The sequence below is a fragment of the Muntiacus reevesi genome, chromosome 1 (assembly GCF_963930625.1).
Source record: "Muntiacus reevesi chromosome 1, mMunRee1.1, whole genome shotgun sequence".
In the NCBI taxonomy this organism is placed as follows: domain Eukaryota; kingdom Metazoa; phylum Chordata; class Mammalia; order Artiodactyla; family Cervidae; genus Muntiacus; species Muntiacus reevesi.
In genome coordinates this window covers 191,181,016-191,205,204 of record NC_089249.1, presented here as the reverse complement: position 1 = coordinate 191,205,204, position 24,189 = coordinate 191,181,016, and the positions used below count along the sequence as shown (strand labels likewise).

Sequence of the window (24,189 nt, the reverse complement as noted above, 5' to 3'; positions counted from 1 at the left end):
GTACTACTAATGGTGGTGGGGGTTTAGTCACTAAGCCATGACTGACTCTTTAGTGACCCCATGGACTATAGTCTGCCAGGCTCCTCTGTCCATGGGATTTTCCAGGCCAAGAATACTGGAGTGGGTTGCCATTTCCTCCCCCAGGGGATCTTCTTGACTCAGGGATCGAACCTGCAACTTCTGCATTACAGGCAAATTCTTTACTGACTAAGCCACTAGGGAAGCTTAATAATGGGTCTATGGATTAAATGAGCATGTCAGTCCTGTGGAAGGAAACGAGGACTAAGAATGGCAACACCACTTGCCTGAAAAAGTACAGCGTCAAACTTCGCACCTTAGAATACTGTGTTGCTCCTAACACTTGCCTTCTTGTGTAACCCTCACCCTTCCATTTCAGGGACAGAACATAGACTTTCCAACCTCTGGTGGTACAGAAATTGCAGAACTATGCATGTACCTCAAGCTCCCACTCTTGGTTCTACTTTCAGGATCGGTCCCCACCTTCTTCCAGTCCCAGGGACCTGGTCCTAATAACCATTAATAGAGCCCTGATCTTCACATACTTCTCTAACATGCATTGTCTTCATTACCATTGGTCGTCTTTATTCCCGTTTTGCTATTGAAAAGACCCAGGGAAGACCACAGCGCCTAAGCGGTTTTTTAACCCAGGCTGGCCGCTGTTAAGGTGTGGGCGCTGCCCCGCCTGGTCAGGTTTCAGGTAGTAAGGCAGCCTGGGACTTGCTCCCTGCAAGGGGCAACAGCGCTAACCTCCTCACCTTCAGGCCACGGAGAAAGGAAGTAGCGAGCATGAGGCAAGGCTGCCACCTTGTGGTGAAGATCGGTAACTACAATGTCAGTTTCCCAGACCATAGCCTGGAGAAAGCGGCCGGGGGTGGTACCACACCAGGACAAACCACACAAACACAAGACTCAGATCTGTCCCTAATGCTTTATTAGTCACCTATAGGCCTGTTCTCAGTTATGTGGGCTCCAAGGAGGGGGTCACCATTCACCAGCTCGCAGCTGGGAGCTTGAGAAGGACTTGGCCTAACCCTCTGTGGTCATGGACTGTGGAGTCTGAAGGAGCAGGTCTGGCATTTCCTGGGTCAGTACAGGACGCAGGTAGGGGCCTAGAGGCGGGCCAAGAGCCCAGGCGTGCCACCATCTGCCACCCTAGTTGTGTTTGGAGAAATATTCCTTGCTGTCGTCCACGTTGGGCTTGATCGTGTCACTGCCTGGTGTCCAGCCGGCGGGGCAGACTGGAAAAACAGGGATGCACACGTGAGGCTAGAGTGCCATGTTCAAGGGAGAGTGGTAGTGAGGGGACAGAGAGAGGCGCAAGAGCATGAGCTGCAGAAGAAAAAGCCTAGAGCCAAGTGGTCCAGGCCTAAGACCATGCCACATGATGAAAGCAGCCCTCCGTGTTCAGCCGCAGGATTGTCTTGACATTTTTGGGGGGGCTGTCCCTCAAGGCATGTGGGATCTTAGTTTTCCGACCAGGGATTAAACCTGTGACCCTCGCAGTGGAAGCTTCAACCACTGAACTGCCAGGGAAGCCCCTGTTTTATTTTTTGGCCATGCCATGTGGCTTATGGGATCTTAGTTCCCTGATCAGGGACTGAACTGAGGCCCTTGGCAGTAAAAGTTTGGAAACCTCTGGACAGCCAGCGAATTCCCTGGCTGATATTTTAGTTTCTTTCCAACTTCTCGAATCACATCTTTCTCTCTTAGCCCCTGCCCCAGTGGACTTCAAGGGCCAGTGGCCTTCACAGGAGAAGATAACTCTGATCCAATTAACATTCAAGCCTGCCTTGGTACAGGCCTTCTCAAATATCTTCTATAGAGTTCTATTACCTCCCCAGTTATCTGCCCTTATACTGGGGTAGTATCTCCCCCACCAGACTAGAATTTTCTTGCAGACCTTGAGCTGAATCTTCTCTGGGGCCCTCACATCCAGCCCACACAAGTGATAGAGCAGGCCTTAAACATATATGTGTATGACTCAGGGGCCGCATATGTACCCACGTGTGGACACGTGTGGCTGGGTGTGTCTGCTCACCTTCCCCGTGCTCATCTGTGTACTGGAAAGCCTGGACCAGCCTCAGAGCCTCATCCACGGAGCGTCCCACGGGCAAATCATTGACGGTGACCTGGCGAAGGACACCCTTGCCGTCGATGACAAAGAGGCCCCTGAGATATTGGAGTTCACAATGAGGAGCCGGGGTTCCCACTGTCAGGACCCAGGGAGGGAGTACAGACACCCTGCTAGCCATAGGGTGAGAGTGGTCCCCTCACCCTGAAGATGGGGGCTTCCCGAGGTTCCCTCAGTACCTGTAGGCGACCCCCTCATCTTCCTTCAGCACGCCATAATCACTGGACAACTTTCTGGTTACATCAGCCAGCAGGGGGATGTTCAGCGGGCCCAGGCCTCCCTCCTTCCGGGGAGTGTTGATCCTGAGGGTGGGGGAGAGAAGGCTGGGACCTCAGGATGGCTGGTGCAGCAGGGTCCTTACCCTGTGATAAGGGCCTGGGTGTGATAAGTAAGGGCTGGAAAAGGGGGTGCTGGAGGTGAGAGATAAGGGCCTGAGAGCAAGTCCCAGGGAGCCTGGCCCATCCCACCCTCTCCACAGCTGGGGAGGCTAAGCTAATACTCTAGCAAAGTGACTTCACATGTGCAGCAGCAACGGGCGGCAGAAAACCTGCCCTGAAGTCCCCATTCTCCTCTTTCGAACTCTTAAACTGGAGTTTCCACCTGGCTCAAATAGTTCTTGGGAGGGAAGCTGCATTGCCCTAACTGAGAAAAAACATTTATCAACTCCCTATGCCACAGAAACTACTTTCCAAAGGTTAATTACTGTCATTATCATGAAGGACTTGGGAGTCACCCTCCCCATTACTTCCTTGCTGGGAACGGGATACGCAGAGGTTGCCCATTGAGCAGAACACACAGCTGGGGCCCTGGAGAGGTGTAGGTCTAGCTGCAGCCTCCCTCCTTGCTGGTGATCTCCATTCTTACCAAGCCAGGTGGGTGAACTGAGAGTCCACGGAGACGCCCAGCACCTCGCAGTTCAGCTTGTGGAACTCCGCAGCGCGGTCGCTGAAAGCTACGATCTCCGTGGGGCACACAAAGGTAAAGTCCAGCGGGTAGAAAAAGAGGACCACGTACTTCCCTGGGGTGGGAAGAGACGAGGAGTTGGGGCTCGGGCCTCTAAGGCCTGTGCCCCGCCCCCCACCGCGGCCCCCATCCAGGCCCTCACCTTTGTAGTCGGAAAGCTTCACCTCCTTGAAGGCGCCATCCACCACCGCGGTGGCCTGGAATTCCGGGGCGGGCTTTCCGAGGTGCGCCTTGCCGCAGGCCATGACTGAAAGCTGAGACCCCCCCGCCCGCCCCACCCACGCCGGGTCAGTGAGCCCTGGACGACCCTTTGTCTTCACTTCCCAAGGTCACGCTGCATATCCGGCCGAGTTACCGAGTCAGAGCGACGGAGACACTTGCGGCCCTGCCCCGCACCCTCTCCGGGACCAGGTCGGCGCGGCCGGGAGACTTTAGGAGACCCGCCCACCTGGACAGCTAGGGCGGCCGGCCTGCTGCCGCCCGGCCCCCAGTTAGCGTGTCGGCCGAAGCGCGATCGCGCAAGCCCACCCGCCCAGGAGACGTCGCGAGTTGGGGACGGGGAGCATGGGGATGCGGCAGGTACTCCAAGGTTCTGGCCTCTGTTTCCCGCCCCCCACCCCCACTCCCACTCCCGCAAGGACAAAGGCAGCCACCAAGGCGGGTGGAAAACAAAGGCGGCAGGCGCTGAGGTCTGGATTGGGCCTGAGCTGCTCCAAGGAGGCCCACCCCGCAGCCCGATGCACTCCCGGTGTCCATACCTGCGTGGGTGAGGGCGGGACGCACCGACTCTCGGATGCACGGACTTGATTTCGCAGGGCCAAGCGAGCCTGGGCCCGCGGCGCCCTTTATAGTCGGCGCGAACCATGATGCCTAGGGCGCGGGGAGGTGGGCGGACTTACTGAGCGGTCGGGTCCACTGCAAGAAGCGCAGGGGAGGGGAAGCGGAGCCGGCCGCGACCACGCGCCCCCGAGTGGCGGGGGGAGACGCGCAGCCTCCGGCCCAGACCACTGCACCCGACCCCGGGGGGTGATGCGCGGGGGCTCCTCTTTGGAGCGCGCCGGGGTCGGTTGGAGTCCGGCATGGCCCGGAGCCAGGCGGCACTGCTACTGCCGTCTCTGATGCTCCTGCTGCTGGTGACCCCTGCCCAGGTCTCCCCCGACTACCAGTACTTCGGCCAGCAGGGCGAAGGGGACACCTGGGAACAGCTGCGGCTGCAGCATCAGGAGAAAGGTAACTGCAGGCCGCGTATATGACAGTGCAGAAAGGAGCCTCATTTGCCACCACTTCACCAACTGGCTGCAGATAGACCCTCCTCCGGGGACTTCAAGTTTCTGCCTTGCTGAGCCCTGGGGGTACCTCTTGGGCTGGTTACTTTGGCTTAGTTTTCTCATCTGTAAATTAAGATAGTGTCTTTAAGCAGTTTACACGGGGAGAGGGGAGTCGACAGGCAATAAACACCAACGCAGACGTGTCCATAAATTCATGGATAAGTGCTGAGAAAGGCGGAGATAGAGAAGGCAGGGCGCATGTAAACTTCTAAAGTCAGAGAAGGCCTCCTGGCTGAAAATAGGTAACCAGTGCAGCCGGAATGACAAGCAAAAAGCCCCAAATGCGAAGATTTAAGGGGAGGAGCGTACCAGGGAGTCGGAGCAGCAAGTGCCAAGATGGAAAGAGGAATGGCAAGAGGGCAGTGTTGTCTGGCAGAGGCTTGATGAGGGCATGAGGTGTCTGGAGCCCCAGACTTGAGCTAAGACCTGTCAGCTAGGGCAGTAGGGAAGAGTCTGTAAAAGAACAGTTGTAAAAGGCGTCTGATAAATGTAGCTGCTTTAAAGTGGTCAAGATAATTGTTTTTGTATTCGTGCATAGCCAGGGGCTTTAAGTACCTTCATTATGCTAATTATGTCCTTTAATTTACCACCTGGTAACACCGCTGGTCAGGTGACACTGGACTTGTTGGACCGGCTTGTGATCACACCCTTGTAGGGAGAAGTCACCTTACGGTGGCCACCCTGTGCTTTGTACCACACCCCCAACTGGACAGGCAGGCGCAGATGGGAAGTGTCATTTGGCAGCCCCTCTGGGCCACTCACCAGATGTGTGAGCTTGGAAAGGTGGGTTGCTCTTCTTAGGGCTCAGTTTCCCCACCTGGGACTAGTGGGAAGATTAGAGATCATCTCTGTCGGGATGGGTGGCAGACAAACACAGCTGAGCAAATATGCTGTTGTTCAGTCGCTCAGCCGTGTCCGACTCCTTGCGACCCCACGGGCTGCATCACGCCAGGCTTCCCTGTTCTTCACCATCTCCGGAAGTTTAGAACTGTTATGTTAGTAGCCTTCTCTCCCGCCTTCCTTAGAATGGGGGGATATAGGTTCCCCCTCTACCTGGCCCTCCATCCCTAGAATTGGAAGATTCTGTCCTTGGCCCTTGGGGAAAGTGGCGCTGTTTCTGCGACCTGGGCAAGCAGGAGCGCAGCCGCGAGGTTGTGGGCACGTCGCCGGGCCCGGTGTTCATGGACCGCGAGAATCTGGTGCAGGTGCGACCCTGCCGGCAACGGGATTGTTCATCCTGCGAGCCGAACGACTGCGACTGGAGGCTCTGAGCCCAGGTGAGCAGCGGGCGTGGACGAGGCGCCCCCCGCCCGCAGCGGGCTGGCTTGTCCGGGTTGAGTCCCCAGGGTGGGAGGGGACAGAGGAAGGGCTGTACGTGGGGGCGCAGGTACGAGGCGGGCATCGGGAAAAGGAACACTAAATCTGGGGCTTGGGCAGAGCGTGGGAAAGGAGAGCTGAGTCAGGAGATGTGAGCCCCGCTGATATCCGAGGAGAAAGGAAGATAGACGGTGGGGGTGGGGAGGGGAAAACGGAGATGGAGGAACAGAAACCCACAAGCTGAGGGCGTGAGCCCTGATGAAAGCAGAAAATAGAAAGAGATGCGTTCGTTGGAACAAATCCAGGAGGCGTGCTCCTCGCTAAGACGTGAGAAAAAGAGGGAAAAGAGCAGAGGAGGGGACGGGGGCTCGAACCCTGAGTTTGGCAGGGGAGGGAGCCTGCGTGATGGACGAAGACTCTAAGCCGGATTCTGGGGAAGTCTGGGGTCTCTGTTCAGGGGTAGAGGAGGCTTAGCTCGAAAGAGAGGATACAAAGAGGGCGGGGGTAGGGGAGAGGCGTTTCCGGTGAGCTACGAGGGAGTTGGGGGTTACAAGTCCGAAGGTTTGAGCCAAGTGGGAGCCAGAATCCCTAGTATAGGGGGCTTAGACTGTGTGTGGCGTTCCAGGAACCTCGAACACAGGAGGGCCTGAAACCAGACGGGGGCCGGGAACTCATTGATGCGGACACCGAATTCTCGGGGTCTAGCGGTATTTGACCTTCTAGGCTTTGACGGGGCTTCCCAGGTGGCTCAGACGGTAAACAATCCTCCTGCAATGCGGGAGACCTGGGTTCGATCCCTGGATTGGGAAGATCCCCTGGAGGAGGGCGTGGCAACCCACTCCAGTATTCTTGCCTAGAGAATCCATTAGACAGAAGAGTCTACAGTCCAAGGGGTCGCAAAGAGTCGGATACGAGTGAGCGACTAAGCACAGCACAAGCTTTGATGAGGTCGAGTCCTTCAAGGCTCCCCCTCGATTTCCCCTTGTCTGCCCACTAGCCGCGGCGGGAGGAGCTCCAGAGACACCGGGGCGGAGCTTGGAAAGCGACACCGCCCACCCGGTTCCCCAAACACGGAGCTCACTGGTCAACCTCGGAAACTACAATTCCCAGGAAGCCGCACGAGAGCGGCGTCGGCGCAGGCTGCGCAAACGTCAACGGCGGCTGGCGCGTTGGGGGCGTGTCCTGCGTGCCGATAGGTCGAGAGCTGGCCCTGCTGCGGGGCCCGCGGAAAACGCGCGGGGAGACCTTTCTCTGCAGACTTCGTTACTACGGCTGGTGGCGGCGGCCGAGGCGGCATGGATCTCAGCGAGCTGGAAAGAGACAATACGGGCCGCTGTCGCCTGAGTTCGCCTGTGCCTCCTGTGTGCCTCAAGGAGCCCTGCGTCCTGGGCGTCGATGAAGCGGGCCGGGGCCCGGTGCTGGGTGCGCCCCCGGGGCCGGGTGGGGGAGGGGCGTGATAAGGAGGAATGCAAGTTGCAGTGGAACCGGGACTGGGGTTGCACCAGATTCTGGGGAGGGGAGTGATAGTGGTGATGGCGATGGCATTGGTGATGGCACCGAAAAAAGGGCGGTGATGATGGAATAGAGGTGGCGGCTTTCACGGGCTCACTGGACTCCCTCTTCCCCAGGCCCCATGGTCTATGCTATCTGCTATTGTCCCCTGTCCCGCCTGGAGGATCTGGAGGCCCTGAAAGTGGCAGGTGAGCACTGGGATGCGTCTAGGGAGGGGGTTCCTGTGCATGGGCACGGGTGGGTGTAGGATGGAGGAGGAAAGCAGGAACTGGGGGAACCAGCCCCTCCCCTTCTCTCCCAACCCTCCTCCCAGACTCAAAGACCCTGTCGGAGAGCGAGCGGGACAGGCTCTTTGCGAAAATGGAGGAGGACGGGGACTTTGTGGGCTGGGCACTGGACGTGCTGTCTCCAAATCTCATCTCTACCAGCATGCTTGGGCGGTGAGGGGTCCAGGAGGAGGGGAGGGGGGCGGGAGGAGGGGAAACCAGAGTGGGTTGGAAGGGATGGGTGACTGGAACGAAATTGACTGGGTTCTGTCCACCACCACAGGGTCAAATACAACCTGAACGCCCTCTCTCATGATACAGCCACTGGACTAGTGCAATTTGCATTGGACCAGGGTGTGAACGTGGCCCAGGTGAGCTAACTGTCTGATTGCCCCCATTTGATCATCTCAGGATAAAATAGGAGTGTAGGGGAAAAAAAAAAGGAGGGTAGAAGTGCAGTGGATGACTCTGCATCAGACATACCTAGAATATCTCAGGAATGTGTGTTACTGTTGCTGAGGTCCTACTGTTTTTATTTTATTTTATTTTATTTTTGGCCACACTGCATGGCATGTGGGATCTTAGTTCCCCAACCAGGGATTGAACCCACACTCACCCCTGCATTGGAAGCATGGAGTCTTAACCACTGGACTACCAGGGAAGTTCCCCCAACTGTTTTTTCTACCCCAAATGTTTGCTCCACTGAGGACCATTGTGGAGCTCCCAGCCTCACCCCCATCTAATCTCTCTCTCTACCCTAAAAGTTCAGTATCTAGAACGAATCCCACATGTTTGCCTGCTCCACCCTCCTCCAGCCCCCTCCCCTACCACGGGCTCCCCACATAGCAGACAGTCATTTATATTTTTGGAATGTAAATCTTGACATTTAATTTTCTGAGCACCGTGGGAATTAGGAAAACTCACAGGCAAGTGAAGAAATGAGATGAAGTCGCCAGAGAGAAATAGAAGTTGGCGCTGCAGCCAGTGCTCTGAGGCAAAGAACAGACTGTTTTGAGAGAATCAGAAGGGCAAGTACACTTGAGATAGGGAATGTAACAAGAGAGGCCTTGCCGAGGAGGTGGCTCAGGTCCAGGAGTCCCCGTGCAATGCTGTGGAGACAAACAAGGACCTTTGCCTGTGTAAAGAATGTGGAGCTGCCTATGCAGTGCTGAGACAGACAGACAAGGCCCCTGCCCTCAGGGTTCACGACCAAGTCAGGGGAGACAGATGGGCAGCTGGTAAGCAAATAATAAAGGTGGTTTCGAGAATAATAACAGCTGTGGAGATCACTTGTCCTGTTACTTTTCTGACCCCGTTTCTGTTCCAGCCATGTGGTGTCTACTACTGTCCAGAGTACTTGGCATACTCTGGCCTCAGGACCTTTGCACTGGCTGTTCCCTCTGCCTAGAACACTCTTTCTCAGACTTCCCCACGGCTCATTCCCTCATCTCCTTCAGGCCTTTATTCAGATGTCACCACCTCAGAGTACTTTTCCTAAAATACCCCCAAACTGTTGAAAATTATAATCTCTTCTCAGTCTCCCCGATCCTTTTTTATTGATCCTCTTTCCTGTCTCTGGCCCTCACCAGGGTATCTACTCCGGCATGCTCACTGCTGTGTCTCCAACACCTCGAACAGCCCGTGGCATGCAGTAGGTGCTCAGTAAATGTAGAATGGATATAGTGTGATCAGGGAAAGCCTCTTTGGGAGGTGATGTTTGAGCTGAGACCCCTGAGAGAAAGATGCAGCCTGGGCCTGGTCATGAGCTGAGAGAAGAATATTCCAGGCAGCGGGAACAGCAAATGCAAGGACTGTGAAGCTGGGTCATCTGCACAGTTGTTTTTTCTGGATGTTTGTTGACTGAGTACATTTCTCTCACCATGGCAGGTGTTTGTGGACACCGTGGGGCTCCCAGAGACATACCAGGAACGACTGCAGCAGCGTTTTCCTGGCATTGAGGTGACAGTCAAGGCCAAGGCAGATGCCCTCTACCCCGTGGTCAGTGCTGCCAGTATCTGTGCCAAGGTTAGACCCCCCCCACTGGCCATGGCCAGCTCTCAGCATCCCCCTGGGCAAGGAGGCAGGCGTGGCTGCTTCACGGTGTCTGTCGGAGATCCCAAGTGCCTGTTTTGCCCACAGGTGGCCCGAGACCAGGCTGTGAAGAACTGGAAGTTTGTGGAGAAACTGCAGGACCTGGACACTGATTATGGCTCGGGCTACCCTAATGGTGAGCAGATGGCAGCCACAGTAAACCAACAAGGCGGGCTTGGCGTGCTTCTGAGGTTTTCTAAGTTGTTCCTCTCAGCCTACTCTGCAGCAGAAGAGGCTGAGGCTCAGATAGGGGGGCCACTTGCTTACGAGTGGTAGCACTGTATTCCAGCTGGCAGGCCCCTCTTCCCTTCTCCCACCCTCCCTCCCTCTCTGCTGTCTCTCTGGAGCTTCAACGAAGCACGGAGGCTCATGGTGGACCTAAGGGGCAGAGTGAGGGGTACCAGTTCCTATCCAGTGACCCCAGCTTGAATTCATTGTTTGTCTTCATTAGGAGGCTCAGTCTCCCTGTTTGTAAGGTGGAAATGACTGTGCCCTATCCCCAGTAAACTCTGCTGAAGACACACAAGGGCAGAGGCAATGATTCAGTGGCTGGGTACAAGGAACCCCTTGGCACTTGGGTGGGGCAACCTAGCAAGTCTGGGATTGTACTTAGGTGAGGCCAAAGGGAGGAAAACCAAGTCTAGGCCAAACACAGATTGGGCGGTGTTCATTGCTTACTGGGCACCTTGTATGTGCCTTGCAGAGCCAAGCCCTGGGGATTTAGCCATGAGCAAGGCAAGCAGGGACCTCCTGGTGCCCAATGAGTTGGTGGTTACATGGGGAAAATGGGCATTAACCCAATGGTCCACAAATGCTGGTTCAGTGCCTGTCGTTCTTGGGGAGGTAAGCGAGATGATCCAGAGGCAGTCTTCCTGAACTTCACCTTGAGCACCTGTTCTCAGGCAGAGGGTCAGTGGGAACAGCCTGTGCAAGGGTCCCGAGACAGGAAGATGTCTCAGACAGTGATGCATCCCTCGGGTGCTCAGGAAGAGGCCTGAGATGAGGTCGTGGGCCCTAAGATGCCAAACTGAGAAGCACGGCAGGGCTCAGGGCTCTCCCATTGTCCCCCCGACCCTGCCCCCAGACCCCAAGACGAAAGCCTGGTTGAGGAAGCATGTGGACCCTGTGTTCGGCTTCCCCCAGTTTGTCCGCTTCAGCTGGCGCACAGCCCAGAGCATCCTGGAGAGTGAGGCGGAAGACGTGACATGGTAGGTGTCTGGAAGCGAGGGTGAGAGACCAGGGCTCCACCCTGCCTGGGAGGACAGATCCCCCAGAAGTTGGAGCCGCCACCTCTCTCCCACAGGGAGGACTCGGAGACTGGGAATCAGGAGGGACCCGGGAAGATCAAGTCCTACTTCAGTGAAAGCCCCCAAACATGCCCCCGCCTCCCCCATCGGTACTTCCAGGAGCGGGGCCTGGAGTCAGCCACTGTCCTCTAGGAGCCAGCCTGGACCCCCTTTACCTGCCCCCGCCACACCAGTCCCTCCTCAGTTCGTGATTAAAATTCTTCAAGGAAAGCTAAGTGTGGGAATTCTACTTTGGGATAGAAGTATGTTCTGTCTGCATCTGGACCCAGTCGCTGACTTCTGGAACCTAAACAGGATGGGTATTAGTTGATTTAATTTGATTTTTTAAATGCCTACTAGGTTGGTTTGATGCAGAATTAGGAACCAGTACGCTGAGAAGCTAAGGGCTTCCCAGGCGGCACTAGTGGTAAAGAACCCGCCTGCCAATGCAGGCGATGTAAGAGACACGGGTTCGATCCCTGGGTCAGGAAGGTTCCCTGGAAGAGGGTATGGCAACTCATTCCAGTGTTCTTGCCTGGAGAATCCGTAGACAGAGGATCCTGATGGGCTCCAGTTAGAAGGTCACAAGGAGCTGGACACAACTGAAGTGACTGAGGGTCCCACCACATACCACACAGAGAAGCTTCCCTTCCATGCTATCCTCCAGCATCCTAGTGGACTTAATGAGGTGTCTCAGTCCTTTGTGGCCTGTTTTAACAAAATACCACAGGCTGGTGCCTTATAAACAATGGATACTTATATTTAACAGTTCTGGAGGCCGGAAGTCCAAGATCAGGGTACCAACCCAGTTGGCTTTGGGGAGGGCCCTCATCCAGATCACAGACTGCCATCTCCCTGGGTTCTCACGTGAAGGGGTAAGGAATCTCTGCGGGGTCCCTTTTATGAGGGCACCAATCCCACCCATGAGAGAGCTCCACCCATGTGACCTTGTCCCCTCCCAAGGTTTGAGGTGTCCTCCTTACACCTAACACCATCTTGTTTGGGGGTTAGGATTTCAACCTGAGTTTTTTGGGGGCTGTCCAAACATTCGGACCATGGCAGGTGCCTCCTAGGCCCTTCTGGAGATACCCTGGCATGTTACAGGTGTATACACAGATACATTATAACTGAGGTTCTGTTTTTTAAACAAATGAAAACAAAGTATACCTTAGATAGTATACATAGCTGTTTTTATATATTTTTTTTTTTTTTACATAGCTGTTTTTAAAATAAATTGTCTATTATTTATGTTTTGGCTGTGGCTGGGTCTTCCTTACTATGCTTTTCTCTAGTTGGGGCAATCAGAGGGTACTCTCTAGTTGTGGAGCTTGGGCTTCTCATCACAGTGACTTCTTTTGTTGTGGAGCACGGACTCTAGGACACATAGACTTCAGTAGTTGCAATTCTCAGGCCCAGTTGCCCTGTGACATGTGGAATCTTCACACACCAGGGATCGACCCATGTCCCCCACATTGGCAGCTGAATTCTTAACCAGTGGATGACCAGGGAAGTTCAGGCATTGCTCATTTTACCACTTACATCTTAGGATAATTCAAATACGTGTCCAAAAGCCTTCCTTGTCCTGATAACAGCTGCAGATTCCTCTGTGGTGTGACTGTCCTGTTGTTTATTTAGCACCTCTTAATAGACCGTGAGTTGTGCCCCAGCTTTCTGTTAAACTTGTACGGCAGGGAATGACAGGTTTGCCGTCATCTTCTCACACTGCTGTGTCTGTAAGAACAAATTTCCAGGGGTGGGTTTCTTGGGTTAAAGGGACTGTGTGATTTCTTTTTTTTTTTGACTGTGTGATTTCTAAATTTTTTGTGTGTCTGTGTGATTTCTAATTTGAAAAGATATATCCAGATTCCCTCTGTGAAGGCTTGTGCTCAGTGGCACTCCCACAAACAATGTAAGTGAGCATTCGTTTCCCTCACAGCCTTGCCAGCACCAGGACGAGTTTATCTCACTCACTCCATGAGAAGTTTGGAAGTCAGGAGCTCAACATTAAATACTATCTTTGTTTTTCTGTTTTTTAAAAAATATTTGTTTTGTTGCTCCGGTCCTAGTTGTGACATGTGGGATCTTTCGTTGAGGCCCATAGGCTTCTCCCACTGTGGCACAACGGATCAGCAGCTGCAATGTGCAGGCCTAGCGTGCAGAATGTGGGATCCTAGTTCCCCAACCAGGAATCAAACCCATGTGCCTTGCATTTGAAGGCAGATTTTTGACCAGTGGACCACCAGGGAATTTGCAAAGATGTTGTTCTTTTAGTCCATCTTCTATTTTGCTAATTTAGGCGGTTCTTGCCTCTCATGATCCCAGGATGGCTGCCACAGCTCTAGACATCACATCCCAACCTTCAAAGGCCTCATCTACAAGCAGCCACCTTTTCTCTTCCTGGCTGAAAGTAGGACACGTCTATGCCTGAAGCAGTCTGTTGCCAGGGAATGGGATATCTGGGGTAAAGGATTAAATACTGATGCCTGGGGGTAGGGAGAGACTCCGTATCTGCCCATTCTCCCAACTCTTGATCCCCAGACACACACCTTGACTCGAACAGTAGGATTTTATTTCACTCTTTTTTTTTTTTTAATTTCACCCTTTTGAGTTTTTTTTGGCTGCATGACTTGTGGGATCTCCATTCCCTGACCGGGGATTGAACCAAGGCCACAGCAGTGAAGGCACCGAGTCCCAGCCATTAGACTACCAGGGAACTCCTGAAGAATGAGGTTTTAGTGGAAAAGGAAAGAGAATATTGGGTGCTGCCAGTTCTGTGTTGTGGTGTGTGGGATCTGACAGTACATGGACTTCTCTAGTTGTGGTGCATGGGCTTAGTTACCCCATGGCCTGTGGAATCTTAGTTCCCCCTGGCCAGGGACCTAGACCCCACAAACCGTGACCAGGCATGGAACTCGCATCCCCTGCATTGGAAGGTGGATTCTTTTTTTTTTTTTAAACAGGACAAATCCTCTCTTTTATTTATTTTCAAGAAGTTTAAATCCTCAAAGGGTACAGCATCACACGGATTCTGTGTCCAATGGCCTTAGCAGGAAGGTTACTTCAGAATTTGGCACGAACCATGCCACTGTTTCCATGAACTCGAGTTATCTTTCCCCAGATTACTCTGGTTTTGTTAGGTTTTCCAACAGGAGTTACTGTGTTGTTCTTTGCTTTGTACACATAAGCACATCTCTTGCCTAGATAGAATTCAGTTTCATCTCAAGCATATACACTGGAAGGTGGATTCTTAACCACTAGACCTCCAGGGAAGTCCCAGCATGTGGGATCTTTAGTCCCAACATGAGAGCTCTTGATGGTGACATGTGGGGTCTAGTTCTCTGACCAGGGATCATACCTGTCCCTCCTGCATTGGGAGTGTGGAGTCTTAGCCAATGGACCACCAGCCAAGTCCCGGCTCTTCACTTTAGTAAATGCTCTGATGGCAAACAAACAAACCAGGGCATTGAGGGAGTATTATTTATGGAGTGTGTATTATTAGTCAGCCAAGGCTGCCATAGGAAAGTATCTTACATTGGGACACTTAACCAACAGAAATTAATTTTCTCACAGTTCTGGAGGCAGAGTCCAGGATGAAAGTGTCGGCAGGGTTGATTTCTTCTGAGATCTCTCTCCTTGACTTGTAGACGGCCATCTTCCCTCTCATCACCTCCGTCTGTGTGTGTCCTAATCTCTACTTACAAGGACTCCAGTCCTATGAGATCAGGGCCCACTCATAGGACTTCAATTTACCTTAACTATCTCTTTAAAAAAAAAAAAAAAAGATTTATTTGTTGATTTATTTTATTTTTGGCTGCACTGCGTCTGCCGCTGCACAGAGAAGCTACTCTTTTCAGTTCGCAGAGCGCGGGCTCTGGGATGCGCCGGCTTCAGCAGTTGTGGCTCGAGGATTCTGGAGCACTGGCTCAGTAGTTGTATTGCAGGGGCTTAGTTGCCTCATGGTGTGTGGGATCTTCCCAAAGCAGGGATTGAACTTGTGTCCTCTGCATTGGCAGGCGGATTCTTAACCACTGGACCACCAGGGAAGTCCTTTAACTGCCTCTTTTAAGGTTTATCTGTCTATTATCTATAAATACAGTTACATTCCGAGGTACCAAGTCTTAGGGCTCCAACATGACTTTGGGGGGTGGGTGGGCGCAATTCAGCTCTTGAGAGAACACCCCTGCGCTCTGTGAGTCCTGTGCTGGATGTGGGGAAGCTGGGGCTGACCAGTCACGGTCACAAACCTCCACTGAGGACCTGAGAGCTCCCGGAGTGCACATGGGGAGGCCAGCTCCAGCCTGGACTCCTGGCCTGGAGCCTGAAGACCTGACTGGCCGAGATCTGAAGTGTGAGAGGGGTGAAACGAAAACAGGAGGGTAAAAACGGTTCTGGGTCGCTCTGGTGGCGCAGGTGGTAAAGAATCCACCCGCAATGTAGGAGACCTGGGTTCGATCCCTGGATCAGGAAGATCCCCTGGAGAAGGGAGTGGTCACCCACTCCAGTCTTCTTGCCTGGAGAATCCCATGAACAGAGGAGCCTGGCGGGCTACAATCCATGGGGTCTCAGAGTCGGACCCGATTGCGCAACTTAAGTACACATGCATGCAAAGGTTGTTCTAGGCAATGGGGATAGCAAGTGCAGAGACCCCAAGATTGAGAGGACCTGGCTGCAAGAAGGCCCCAAAGTAGAGGTGATGAGGGCAGACCTTGGGAAGAGCTGTGACCACCCTGTTTTTCTGCCTAAAGACATCTATTTACTCCTCTGCCAGTGGCTATCACTGTAGTTGCAAAGTATAAAACCTGACTCCATTTGCTTTTGTTTGCTTTTTGTGTTTTTTTTTTTTTTTTAATTCACCTGCGAGGCTTGTGGGATCTTAGTTCCCTGACCAAGGATCAAACCCACACCCTCTGCAATGGACGCACAGGATCTTAACCACTGGACCACCAGGGAAGTCCCAATGTGATTCCATTTGTAATTCTGCTCTTTTCTATGCCATAAATGTTGAGTATCTCAGACTTGCCTCTTTCCCTCTCAGAATTATTAGAAGTACAGTTCATCTTGAAATCATTGGACCTCTGACTACTGATGGAATTTGGCTTGATAAGAAGGAGAAACTGTTAGCCTTTTTCCTTCCAGCTGGTGACAAGCAGAAACTAGGGGGTGCTGTAAAGCTGTAATTCACAAATATTTTTTTTTTTTATACTTTATATCTTTTTTTAAAAATGTAGATCATTTTTAAAGTCTTTATTGAATTTGTTATAATATTATTTTCATTTTATGTTTTGGTTTTTGGCCATGAGGCATGTGGGATCCTAGCTCCTGGACCAGGGATCGAACCCACACCCTCCGCATTGGAAGGTGAAGTCCCAACCACTGGACCACCAGGGCAGTTCCAACTCACAAATATTTCTTCCAACAGAAATCTAGTGGGACTTCCCTGGTGATCCAGGGGGTAAGACTTCACACTTCCAATGCAGGGAGCTTGGGTTTGATCCCTGGTCAGGGGAACTAAGATTGCACATGCCGCAACTAAGACCCTTGCATCACAACTACTGAGTCCGTGAGCTCCAGAGCCCATGCACCATAACTTGGGATGCCTGCATCCCATGAGGAAGGCCACCAGCATCAAGTTCACCAGGAAGTTATAAATGTGGAGTCCAGCTGTTTGGAACTAAGGCAACCTTCCTAAGACTGTGATAGAGAACCAGGAGAATCACAAAGAAGATGGAATTGGGTGGAAAATCAGGAATAAATATGTGAGTGAAAAAAAAAGAAATGTGGAGTTCAGGGTTCCACTTCAGACCTGCCTAAGATCCCCAAGGTTTTATTTATTTTATTTTTTTTATTTTTTATTTTTTCCCCAAGGTTTTATTTAAACTGAAGTTGACAACAGCATTTGCTTCTTGAAAGTTTCAGATGATCACTCCCACACTCCTCAATACAGCCTTGTGGGTTATTCCTCTGATTCCCTCTCATTCATTCCCTTCTACCCATTTTTCATTTCCTGTCCCGAGGTCCTCCAGTCTCACCCTCCCCTGGCTTGCTTGCTGGTGGCCCGCAAGAGTCAGTCGAATGGATCATCCCCCCTGCGTCCCCCCCTCCACTTAGACCTGTGGCTCTCACACCCCTCAGTAACTGGTCTAAGTGCCTTTGCCTAGCATTCAGGGCCTTCCATGTTCTGACCCCAACTTCCGTGCTCTGTTCCAGGCTTTCTGAGCAGCTGGGAGTTCCCAGAACCTGAAGCCCTCAGGCCTCCTTGGAATGCACTTCCCCATGGCCTGGCTGGCGCTCCTTCAAAGGCTTACCTCACTCCTCTTCCTTAAATGCCTGTTTCTCTTTGTCACAATAGCAGTGCATATAAAACATCAGCAACAATGGTGATTATGGATGATGTCTACATTTATTGAGTGTTAATTACATGCCTGCCATTTTCTAAGCATTTTATTTGACATCCCTACCATTAGGAGGTGGAGCGTAGAATAAGAGCTGTCTTTAGTGACTCAGTGAATAGAAAGCAGAGGTGACACTGTGTGACCTTTTTTTTTTTTTTTTTTTTTTTTTAGCCACACTGCATGGCTTCTGGGATCTTAGTTCCCTGACCAGGGGTCGAACCCAGGCCCTGGCAGTGAAAGTGCTGAGTCCTAACCTCTGGACAGCCAGGGAATTCCAACACTGACTTCTACGACTTGCTAATCAAAAGTGAGACAACTTCCACATTCCACATGACTCTCTTTCTTGGGACACGTACCTGTAGAACCCAATGCCTTGTTATGAGGAAGCCCAAGCCACTGGGATGAATCGTGTGTAGTTATTCTGGCTAACAGCCCCAGCTGAGGTTCAAGGCAAGGGCCAGTACTAACCACCAGATACATGAATGTGATTCCAGTCCTATCCACGATCTGAAGTGGCATGAGAGAACTTGAATGAGAGAGCCATCCAGCTGAGCCCAGGGAAAGTCCAGAACCATGAAAGATAATAATGGTTATTTTACACCACTAAGTTTGGAGTTATTTGTTACACAGTATTGCATAACCATAACAACTTGTATTAACTCATTTAGTTCTCCCAATAACCCTATTAGGGGAACAATTATGATCCCTGTTTTACAGATGAAGAAACTGAGGCCCATAAATGCTGGGCAATATGCCCAAAGTTACAGAATGAGTAAATGGTAGAACTGAGGTTTGAACCCAGCTGGATATACTACAGAGTCAAAGTCATAGCCACTGTTCTCTGTGGTCAATATACCATGACAAGCACTGACATGCTTGTCCCTGACAAGCACTCCTTCCACTTCTGGTTGCAGCCCTTAAATTTCTTTCAGGAGGAGGCAACCGCTCCCCCATACATCAGTTCACGTGGCTTAGATGGAATGCATCTCACCATGGACTTTAGGTACAAACAAAACCTAGGTCAGAGAGCACAGCATCTCTCCTGACACAATTATTGACTTTAGTGATAGGCTTATGAGGAGAGTGGATCAATGAGAGCCAGCCCTGGAAACTGTTGGTTTTACAGAGAAGTAGGCCCATTTTTTCCATAAAATCATGGAGTTGCTGGTGCGTCTTTGCTAATGTGAGGAGATCCTGACTCAGAGTACAGCCAAGAGAAAGCAAAACAAAACAGATTCCTAACATCATTTACGAACCCAGATACAGCTATTCCTGAAACTTATCACTGTCTTGGCTAAAGGCTGACTTTTGTTTTTGGCCATGCCTCAGGATCTTAGTTCCCCAACTGGATCAGGTCCATGCCTTCTGCAGTGAAAGTGCAGGGGCTCAACCACTGGATAGCCAGGGAAGTCCCTAAAGGCACTTTGAACTGAGTTTGTCTCTGGCATCTGAAAGATGCTAGTCTGCTACTCTCTCAGTAGGACACTTTACTTATGCTATTTCATCTTCCTTGGGGGCAAGGAATGGGCCTGATATATCTTAGCACAGTGCCTGGATACACGAGGCATCCACCAATCTTGTGCTATTGAACAGAAGTAAAAGAGATATCCTAAAGGGATATCAATCCTAAAGGAAATCAACCCTGAATACTCATTGGAAGAACTGAAACTGAAGCTCCAATACTTTGTTCACCTGATGCAAAGACTCAGTGGAGAAGACCCTGATACTGGGAAAGACTGAAGACAAAAGGATAAGGGGGTGGCAGAGGATGAAATGGTTACATAGCATCACTGACTCCATGGACATGAATCTGAGCAAACTCTGGGAGATAGAACCATGGAGCCTGGCATACCACAGTCCACGGGGTTGAAAAGCATCAGATATGACTGAACAGGATCCTGGTGACTGAACAACAAAAGGGATATTGCCCCTGTTTTCCAGGTGAGGAAACTCTCTCTCCTGTGGATAAGGAGGAGGATTAAAGACTAATGCTTACAACCCAAATCATGAGTCTGAGTCCAGTCCTTTGCTTTAGGTCCAGGAATTTCATTTGTTTTGGCTGAACCTCGAAGCGTGCAGGATCTTAGTTCCCAGACCAGGGGATGGACCCCCTGCAATGGAAGCTCAGAGTCTTAACCACTGGACCACCAGAGAAGTCCCCAGGAGTGGCATTTGAGAGAAATGGAGGAAGGAAAGAAGACACCTCTGGGGCTTCTTAATCAGAGGTGAATGTCATAAAAGGGTGTCGGGAGGTATGTACAAATCAAGAAGCTTGGTGGGACTGGTGGCACCCTGTGGGCGAGCACACCTCTCCTTGTCAGTCCTTCTTCTGGATCCCTTCCCCATTTCTGGCATCCGAATATTCCAAGTTGTGAGATGCTCCAGGGTATAGACCAGCCCTCATTTACATGCTCACACGAATCAGTCGCTCTAACTTTAGGACCTGAGGATTCAAGAGACGCTTTCTGGTAACTATCCTTTCCACCATTTCCCCCAAGAAGCAGTCACATCACGTGCTCTAACTGGAAAGTTTATTTAGATGGTAGAGGGAAAAAATGAACTATTAATACACTTGGGTTATTTCTCAAATAATCTGGGGAGGGGCGAGTCTTTGGGGACCCTGGGAGGAAGGATGGGACTCTGAAAACTAGAAGGCAGTGAGGGACAGGGGTGGGACGCTGGCGGTCTTGAGGGGCAGGGGCGGGGTCGGGGGTGGGGGAGAGGAAGCGTATCTTCCATTTAGGGCCGGGCGCCCCCTAGGGGCCGCTGCCACTTCCACTGCCACTCCCGCTGCTCGCGGAGTCCAGGACCCCGGTGCGAGAGCGGCGGGAGCGCCTGAAAATGGTTCCCCGGGCCCTTCGTGCATGTCTGGGACGCGGCAACATCGAGACGGAAATGTTGAGGCAGTGATCAGAGCCGGGATCCGCCACCGGTAGCGCGTCGCCCAGAAGCGAGCGGCAAAGCTCCGCTCCGTCTGCAAAAGTCTGGGGCGAAGGAGTGGACTCAGGATCTGAGTGGGTGGAATCCAGAGACCCAGGGGGCTGTGGCGAGATCTTAGGGTAGGCTATTCCCACTTCTGGGTCCTCCCGGGAGTCTGGGGGACAGGACCATAGTGGGGGTGAGGCCATGGGGAGGGCGAGCTCTTACGGGGGGCCTCAGGGGGCTCCAGCGGGGGGGAGAACCGGATTAAGACTGAGGCCTTGGGGAAGGAGACTCCGGTTTCTGGGCCTTCCCCTGGACTGTGGATGGACCTAGAGCAGAGACCATCGTGTGTGTGTGTGTGTGTGTGTGTGTGTGTGTGTGTGTGTTAGTCGCTCAGTTGTGTCCGACTCTTTGTGACCCCTCGGACTGTGATCCGCCAGGCTCCTCTATCTCATGGAATTCTCCAGGCAAGAATACTAGAGTAGGTTGCCATTCCCTTCTTCAGGGGAACTTGGCAACCCAGGGATCGAACCCAGGTATCCTATATTGACAGGCAGATTCTTTACCATCTGAGCCACAAGATAAGCAGCGGTTAGGGAGAGGGCAAATCTGGGCTCAGTGGCCCTTAGGGATGCTACAGATATACCTTACTATGGAGACCAGGCTGTGGAAGGGGAAAGGTGGGAGTGGGGGTTTTCGGTGTACCATGCCAGTCCAGACTCCGGGACCTAGACGTGTTAACTCAGGACACCGTAAGGGTAGGTGTCAGTCTCCTCCGTGGTTCCTCTGCCCCATGCTCACCTGCCCATAAGTAGTGCAGCCAGGCTCGCAGCCCCTCTTTTCTAGGAGTGGGAGCCAAGTCGGGCTGCAGGTGACATCACTTTCGCAAGTGGCAAACCTGGGAATGGTGTGTGGAGAGAAGAAGGTGGAGAACGGCTCCACAGCAACGTCTTTGTGGGATTCCTGCTCTCCAAGGCTTTGCCCCATTTGTCTCTCACCAGATCCAGGCCCTGCCTCTTAGAACCACTCTCCTACAGAAACCATTCCCTAGATTTCTTCTTTCTTTTTTTTTTTTTTTAGTTCTACCACTTTATTGCTACCAACCCATTTCCCTCCACCCTCGTGCACACATGCTCAGTCATGTAATCCCATGGACTTCAGCCCGCCAGACTCCTCTGTCCATGGACTTTTCCAGGCAAGAATACTGGAGTGGGTTGCCATTTCCTTCTCCACATTCCCTATATTTCAACCTGCCCCATATTCTCTACATTTACCCAGCACCCTGTCACTTGAAAACTCATTCTTGCCGACCTCAGACTATCTGTTCCAGGCCAGTCCCACCCTTTTAGCTCCTCTTCTCAATCAAGAGACCCTTCCCTTAAAAAAAACAAAAACAAAAAACTGCTCCACGGAAGGCTACTCCTCCTTACTGCCAATCATAGAAGCCAGGGTTTCCACAAGCTCTGCCCCTTTCTTCCTTGCCTTAAACACAAGGCCTCATCCCTTAGACTTGGAGGCGTTGGACTCAGGCCACGCCCCTTCAGGTGCCCGGAGGATCAAGGGGCAGATCCCTAGTTTGGCCCCGCCCAAAATTTAGGCCCCGCCCCTCAGACACCGCCTCTCCTACCAGGCATCGCAGAGCTCAGAGCAGAGCGGCTGCGTCTGGCGTACCCCCAAGAGCAGCAGGTGGAAGCGACTGCGAAGGGCAGCCTGGAGGTGTACCAGGAAGGATTCACACCTGGACATCGAGAGAGACAGGACAGATAGGTCAGGATGCACAGGGACTTTGGCCCCTAGTTGGGGCAACTGGAGCAAAGAACACAGAGAAACCCCCGATGTGGGTGTACTCACCTGAGGCTCAGCTCTTCACAGCGCACTGGTACGAGCCCAGGGTCCGATGCCTCTGGTGGGTTCATCTCTGACGGAAAAGAAGGCCACAGAGAAAGGGACTCCAGTGAGTTCCAATCTTGTGTCCTCAGGTAGAGCTGAGGAACCAAGACTTGGGGTCCCTCTGAACTGGGAGACCCTAATTATGTAAGTTCTCCCAAACATAAAAATTAAATACACTTCGCTTGGGATGTAAATGCAGCTTCAATTAGTAATAATCACAAATCAAAATAAGCTTGTCATTTATTACATTTCTGGCAGCGATGTAAGTTCTCATATGGTTACATGTGCTCCTTTACAACATGCCTATGAGGTAGATATTTCTCCTCCTTACTTAATGGTCCACATGAGGCTCAGAAAGGTTGAGTGGCTTGCCCATGGTCACACAGCTATGAGGTTGGAATTTGAACCTAGGCAATTCGTGCTCTTTAATCACCACTAGACCCAGGTGCCTCGTTCAGTCACCCTAAATCCCTCTGGCAAGGAAATTCTGGCATTGTTGTGGTTGAGTTGAGGTTTCTGGATGCTAGAGTTTAGGCATAATCTGGAATGCTTACCTTCCAGGTGCAGCTGGTCTGTGCCCAGATTAGTCACCAGCCTGTGGTGTCTCTGTGATCTAGCTGGGAGCGGGTGGCTCCCTCCACAAGCCCCCAGCAGCATCCATGCCAGGGTCAGTTGCAGGGCCCAGGCCAAGGCCCTGGGTCGAGTGGGACCCCTGCAGGCCATGTCCACCTGAGATGAGAGGTATCTGGGATGCAGGGTGAGATTCAGTCATCCCTTTCTGGCAGCTCAGGGTGGCACTGTCCTGATGCCCAGCCAGGGGACAGTGCCAGGCAGAGCAAAGAATGGGCAGCTGATGAGAAAGCAATCGCCAAACACTCTCAAGTCCCCAGGGGCCACCAAGACCTGCCTCTGACCCAGTAGCCCCCCATCAGACTCATGTCCCCTCCATCCCTTCAGGTGCAGATCTCACTCCTGTTTGACCATGGTTCCCCATCTCCCTCCCCCGAAACAATCTCCCAATCCACAGGACCCCAGGCAACCTCCTCCATCCTCTAAGGGGACCTCCCCAGATTTTCCAGTCCCCTCTTCTGTCCAGTAATTCCATCCTCTCTTCTGCCCAGTTTCCTCCCTCCCTCCTTCTTGATCCCTGCTGGCCCCTTTCATGGTCACCTTCTCTCTCTCGGCCCACAATCGGCTTAGGAACTGCCACCCAGGGCTAGACCTTTGGAGCCAACCTTGACTGTGGCAGGACTCGGGTTCTGCCCCTGGGAGCCAAAGTCCCCAGGGCGGGGGAACTGGGGGTCTGTGAAGACAAGGCAATTCTTTCCCCCTCTCTTCTTCCTCTGGCCACTTCTGGCCACCTCTCACCTGTTAGTCGAACTGGAGTTTAGGCCGCTGCTGAGACACCTCAGGGTCAAATCCAGGAAACAGCGACAGCTGAAAGGGGCGTGGTTTGATGCAGGGGAGTGGCTTTCCCTCACCCCTCCCTCTGCTCCAGGTGACCAAAGACCAGAGGATCTGGGGCTGGTGTGTATATACTCTTGTGTTTGTTTTTATGTAGAGCTTGTGGCTTAAACTCTGTATATGTGTGAAGAGTATGTGTGTGTTGGATGAGGGTGTGTTTGTGTGTCTGTGTATGTACTGAGAGTTTATATGTGTTTGTTGTGTGAGAGTATGTTTATGCGACTCGTTTGGGTTTGTGTGCATGTGTGTGTGTATGTTCAAAATCTGGATAAGGAGATCTGTAAATGTTCCAAGCCTAGTGTGTCCAGTTGAGTAAGAGTCAGATAATAAATGCTGGGGAGAGGGATGTAGGATGAGGGTAGGTATCCTGCAGAAATACTGAGAATAAGTCAGTGGATAAAAGTTGTTGACTATGAATGTTGACAATGAGTGAATAAAGAGGTATCATGTGTGGAGAGTGTGTGTGTCTCCCTCTAAAATGTGTGTGTGTTCACACCCCCTTTGACATTTCTGTGAATTTTTGTCCCCTGCAAACATTCCCTCAATTCACTCAACAAACATTTATTGAGCACTTATGGTATGCCAGCTTCTGGGGATGCAATGTTT

General features: G+C 52.0%; 4 protein-coding genes across 4 annotated transcripts; 2 read left to right on the top strand and 2 right to left on the bottom strand.

The window, feature by feature from the left end:
• Positions 1-935: 935 nt before the first annotated feature.
• Positions 936-3,977, bottom strand: PRDX2 (peroxiredoxin 2). Its single transcript, XM_065917661.1, has 6 exons — positions 3,874-3,977; positions 3,258-3,369; positions 3,017-3,170; positions 2,332-2,454; positions 2,060-2,190; positions 936-1,259 (listed from the first exon to the last, which is right to left on the bottom strand). The coding sequence occupies exons 2-6, from the start codon at positions 3,358-3,360 to the stop codon at positions 1,174-1,176; spliced, it is 597 nt and encodes a 198-aa protein (XP_065773733.1). The 5' UTR covers positions 3,361-3,369; positions 3,874-3,977; the 3' UTR covers positions 936-1,173.
• On the top strand, positions 3,501-6,889 carry THSD8 (thrombospondin type 1 domain containing 8). Its single transcript, XM_065917662.1, has 3 exons — positions 3,501-4,345; positions 5,515-5,720; positions 6,758-6,889. The coding sequence occupies exons 1-2, from the start codon at positions 4,195-4,197 to the stop codon at positions 5,712-5,714; spliced, it is 351 nt and encodes a 116-aa protein (XP_065773734.1). The 5' UTR covers positions 3,501-4,194; the 3' UTR covers positions 5,715-5,720; positions 6,758-6,889.
• Positions 6,890-7,049: 160 nt separating this feature from the next.
• On the top strand, positions 7,050-11,146 carry RNASEH2A (ribonuclease H2 subunit A). The gene is made up of 8 exons (XM_065917660.1): positions 7,050-7,182; positions 7,389-7,460; positions 7,586-7,712; positions 7,822-7,909; positions 9,426-9,563; positions 9,678-9,765; positions 10,714-10,837; positions 10,933-11,146. The coding sequence occupies exons 1-8, from the start codon at positions 7,056-7,058 to the stop codon at positions 11,066-11,068; spliced, it is 900 nt and encodes a 299-aa protein (XP_065773732.1). The 5' UTR covers positions 7,050-7,055; the 3' UTR covers positions 11,069-11,146.
• An 8,917-nt stretch (positions 11,147-20,063) lies between these two features.
• On the bottom strand, positions 20,064-22,854 carry RTBDN (retbindin). The gene is made up of 5 exons (XM_065932121.1): positions 22,674-22,854; positions 22,081-22,147; positions 21,857-21,967; positions 21,031-21,127; positions 20,064-20,291 (listed from the first exon to the last, which is right to left on the bottom strand). The coding sequence occupies exons 1-5, from the start codon at positions 22,840-22,842 to the stop codon at positions 20,064-20,066; spliced, it is 672 nt and encodes a 223-aa protein (XP_065788193.1). The 5' UTR covers positions 22,843-22,854.
• Positions 22,855-24,189: the final 1,335 nt, after the last annotated feature.

Coding starts and splice junctions, on each gene's coding strand:
- THSD8 (XM_065917662.1), top strand. CDS start 4,195: ATGGCCCGGAGCCAGGCGGCACTGCTACTGCCGTCTCTGATGCTCCTG. Junction 4,346..5,514: donor GCTGCAGCATCAGGAGAAAG/GTAACTGCAGGC, acceptor CTCCATCCCTAG/AATTGGAAGATTCTGTCCTT.
- RNASEH2A (XM_065917660.1), top strand. CDS start 7,056: ATGGATCTCAGCGAGCTGGAAAGAGACAATACGGGCCGCTGTCGCCTG. Junction 7,713..7,821: donor TCTACCAGCATGCTTGGGCG/GTGAGGGGTCCA, acceptor CCACCACCACAG/GGTCAAATACAACCTGAACG. Junction 9,564..9,677: donor CTGCCAGTATCTGTGCCAAG/GTTAGACCCCCC, acceptor TTTTGCCCACAG/GTGGCCCGAGACCAGGCTGT.
- RTBDN (XM_065932121.1), bottom strand. CDS start 22,842: ATGGCCTGCAGGGGTCCCACTCGACCCAGGGCCTTGGCCTGGGCCCTG. Junction 22,148..22,673: donor AGACCAGCTGCACCTGGAAG/GTAAGCATTCCA, acceptor CTTTTCCGTCAG/AGATGAACCCACCAGAGGCA. Junction 20,292..21,030: donor GCTGCACTACTTATGGGCAG/GTGAGCATGGGG, acceptor CCTTCGCCCCAG/ACTTTTGCAGACGGAGCGGA.
- PRDX2 (XM_065917661.1), bottom strand. CDS start 3,360: ATGGCCTGCGGCAAGGCGCACCTCGGAAAGCCCGCCCCGGAATTCCAG. Junction 2,191..2,331: donor GATGAGGGGGTCGCCTACAG/GTACTGAGGGAA, acceptor CCAATATCTCAG/GGGCCTCTTTGTCATCGACG. Junction 1,260..2,059: donor CACAGATGAGCACGGGGAAG/GTGAGCAGACAC, acceptor CTGTTTTTCCAG/TCTGCCCCGCCGGCTGGACA.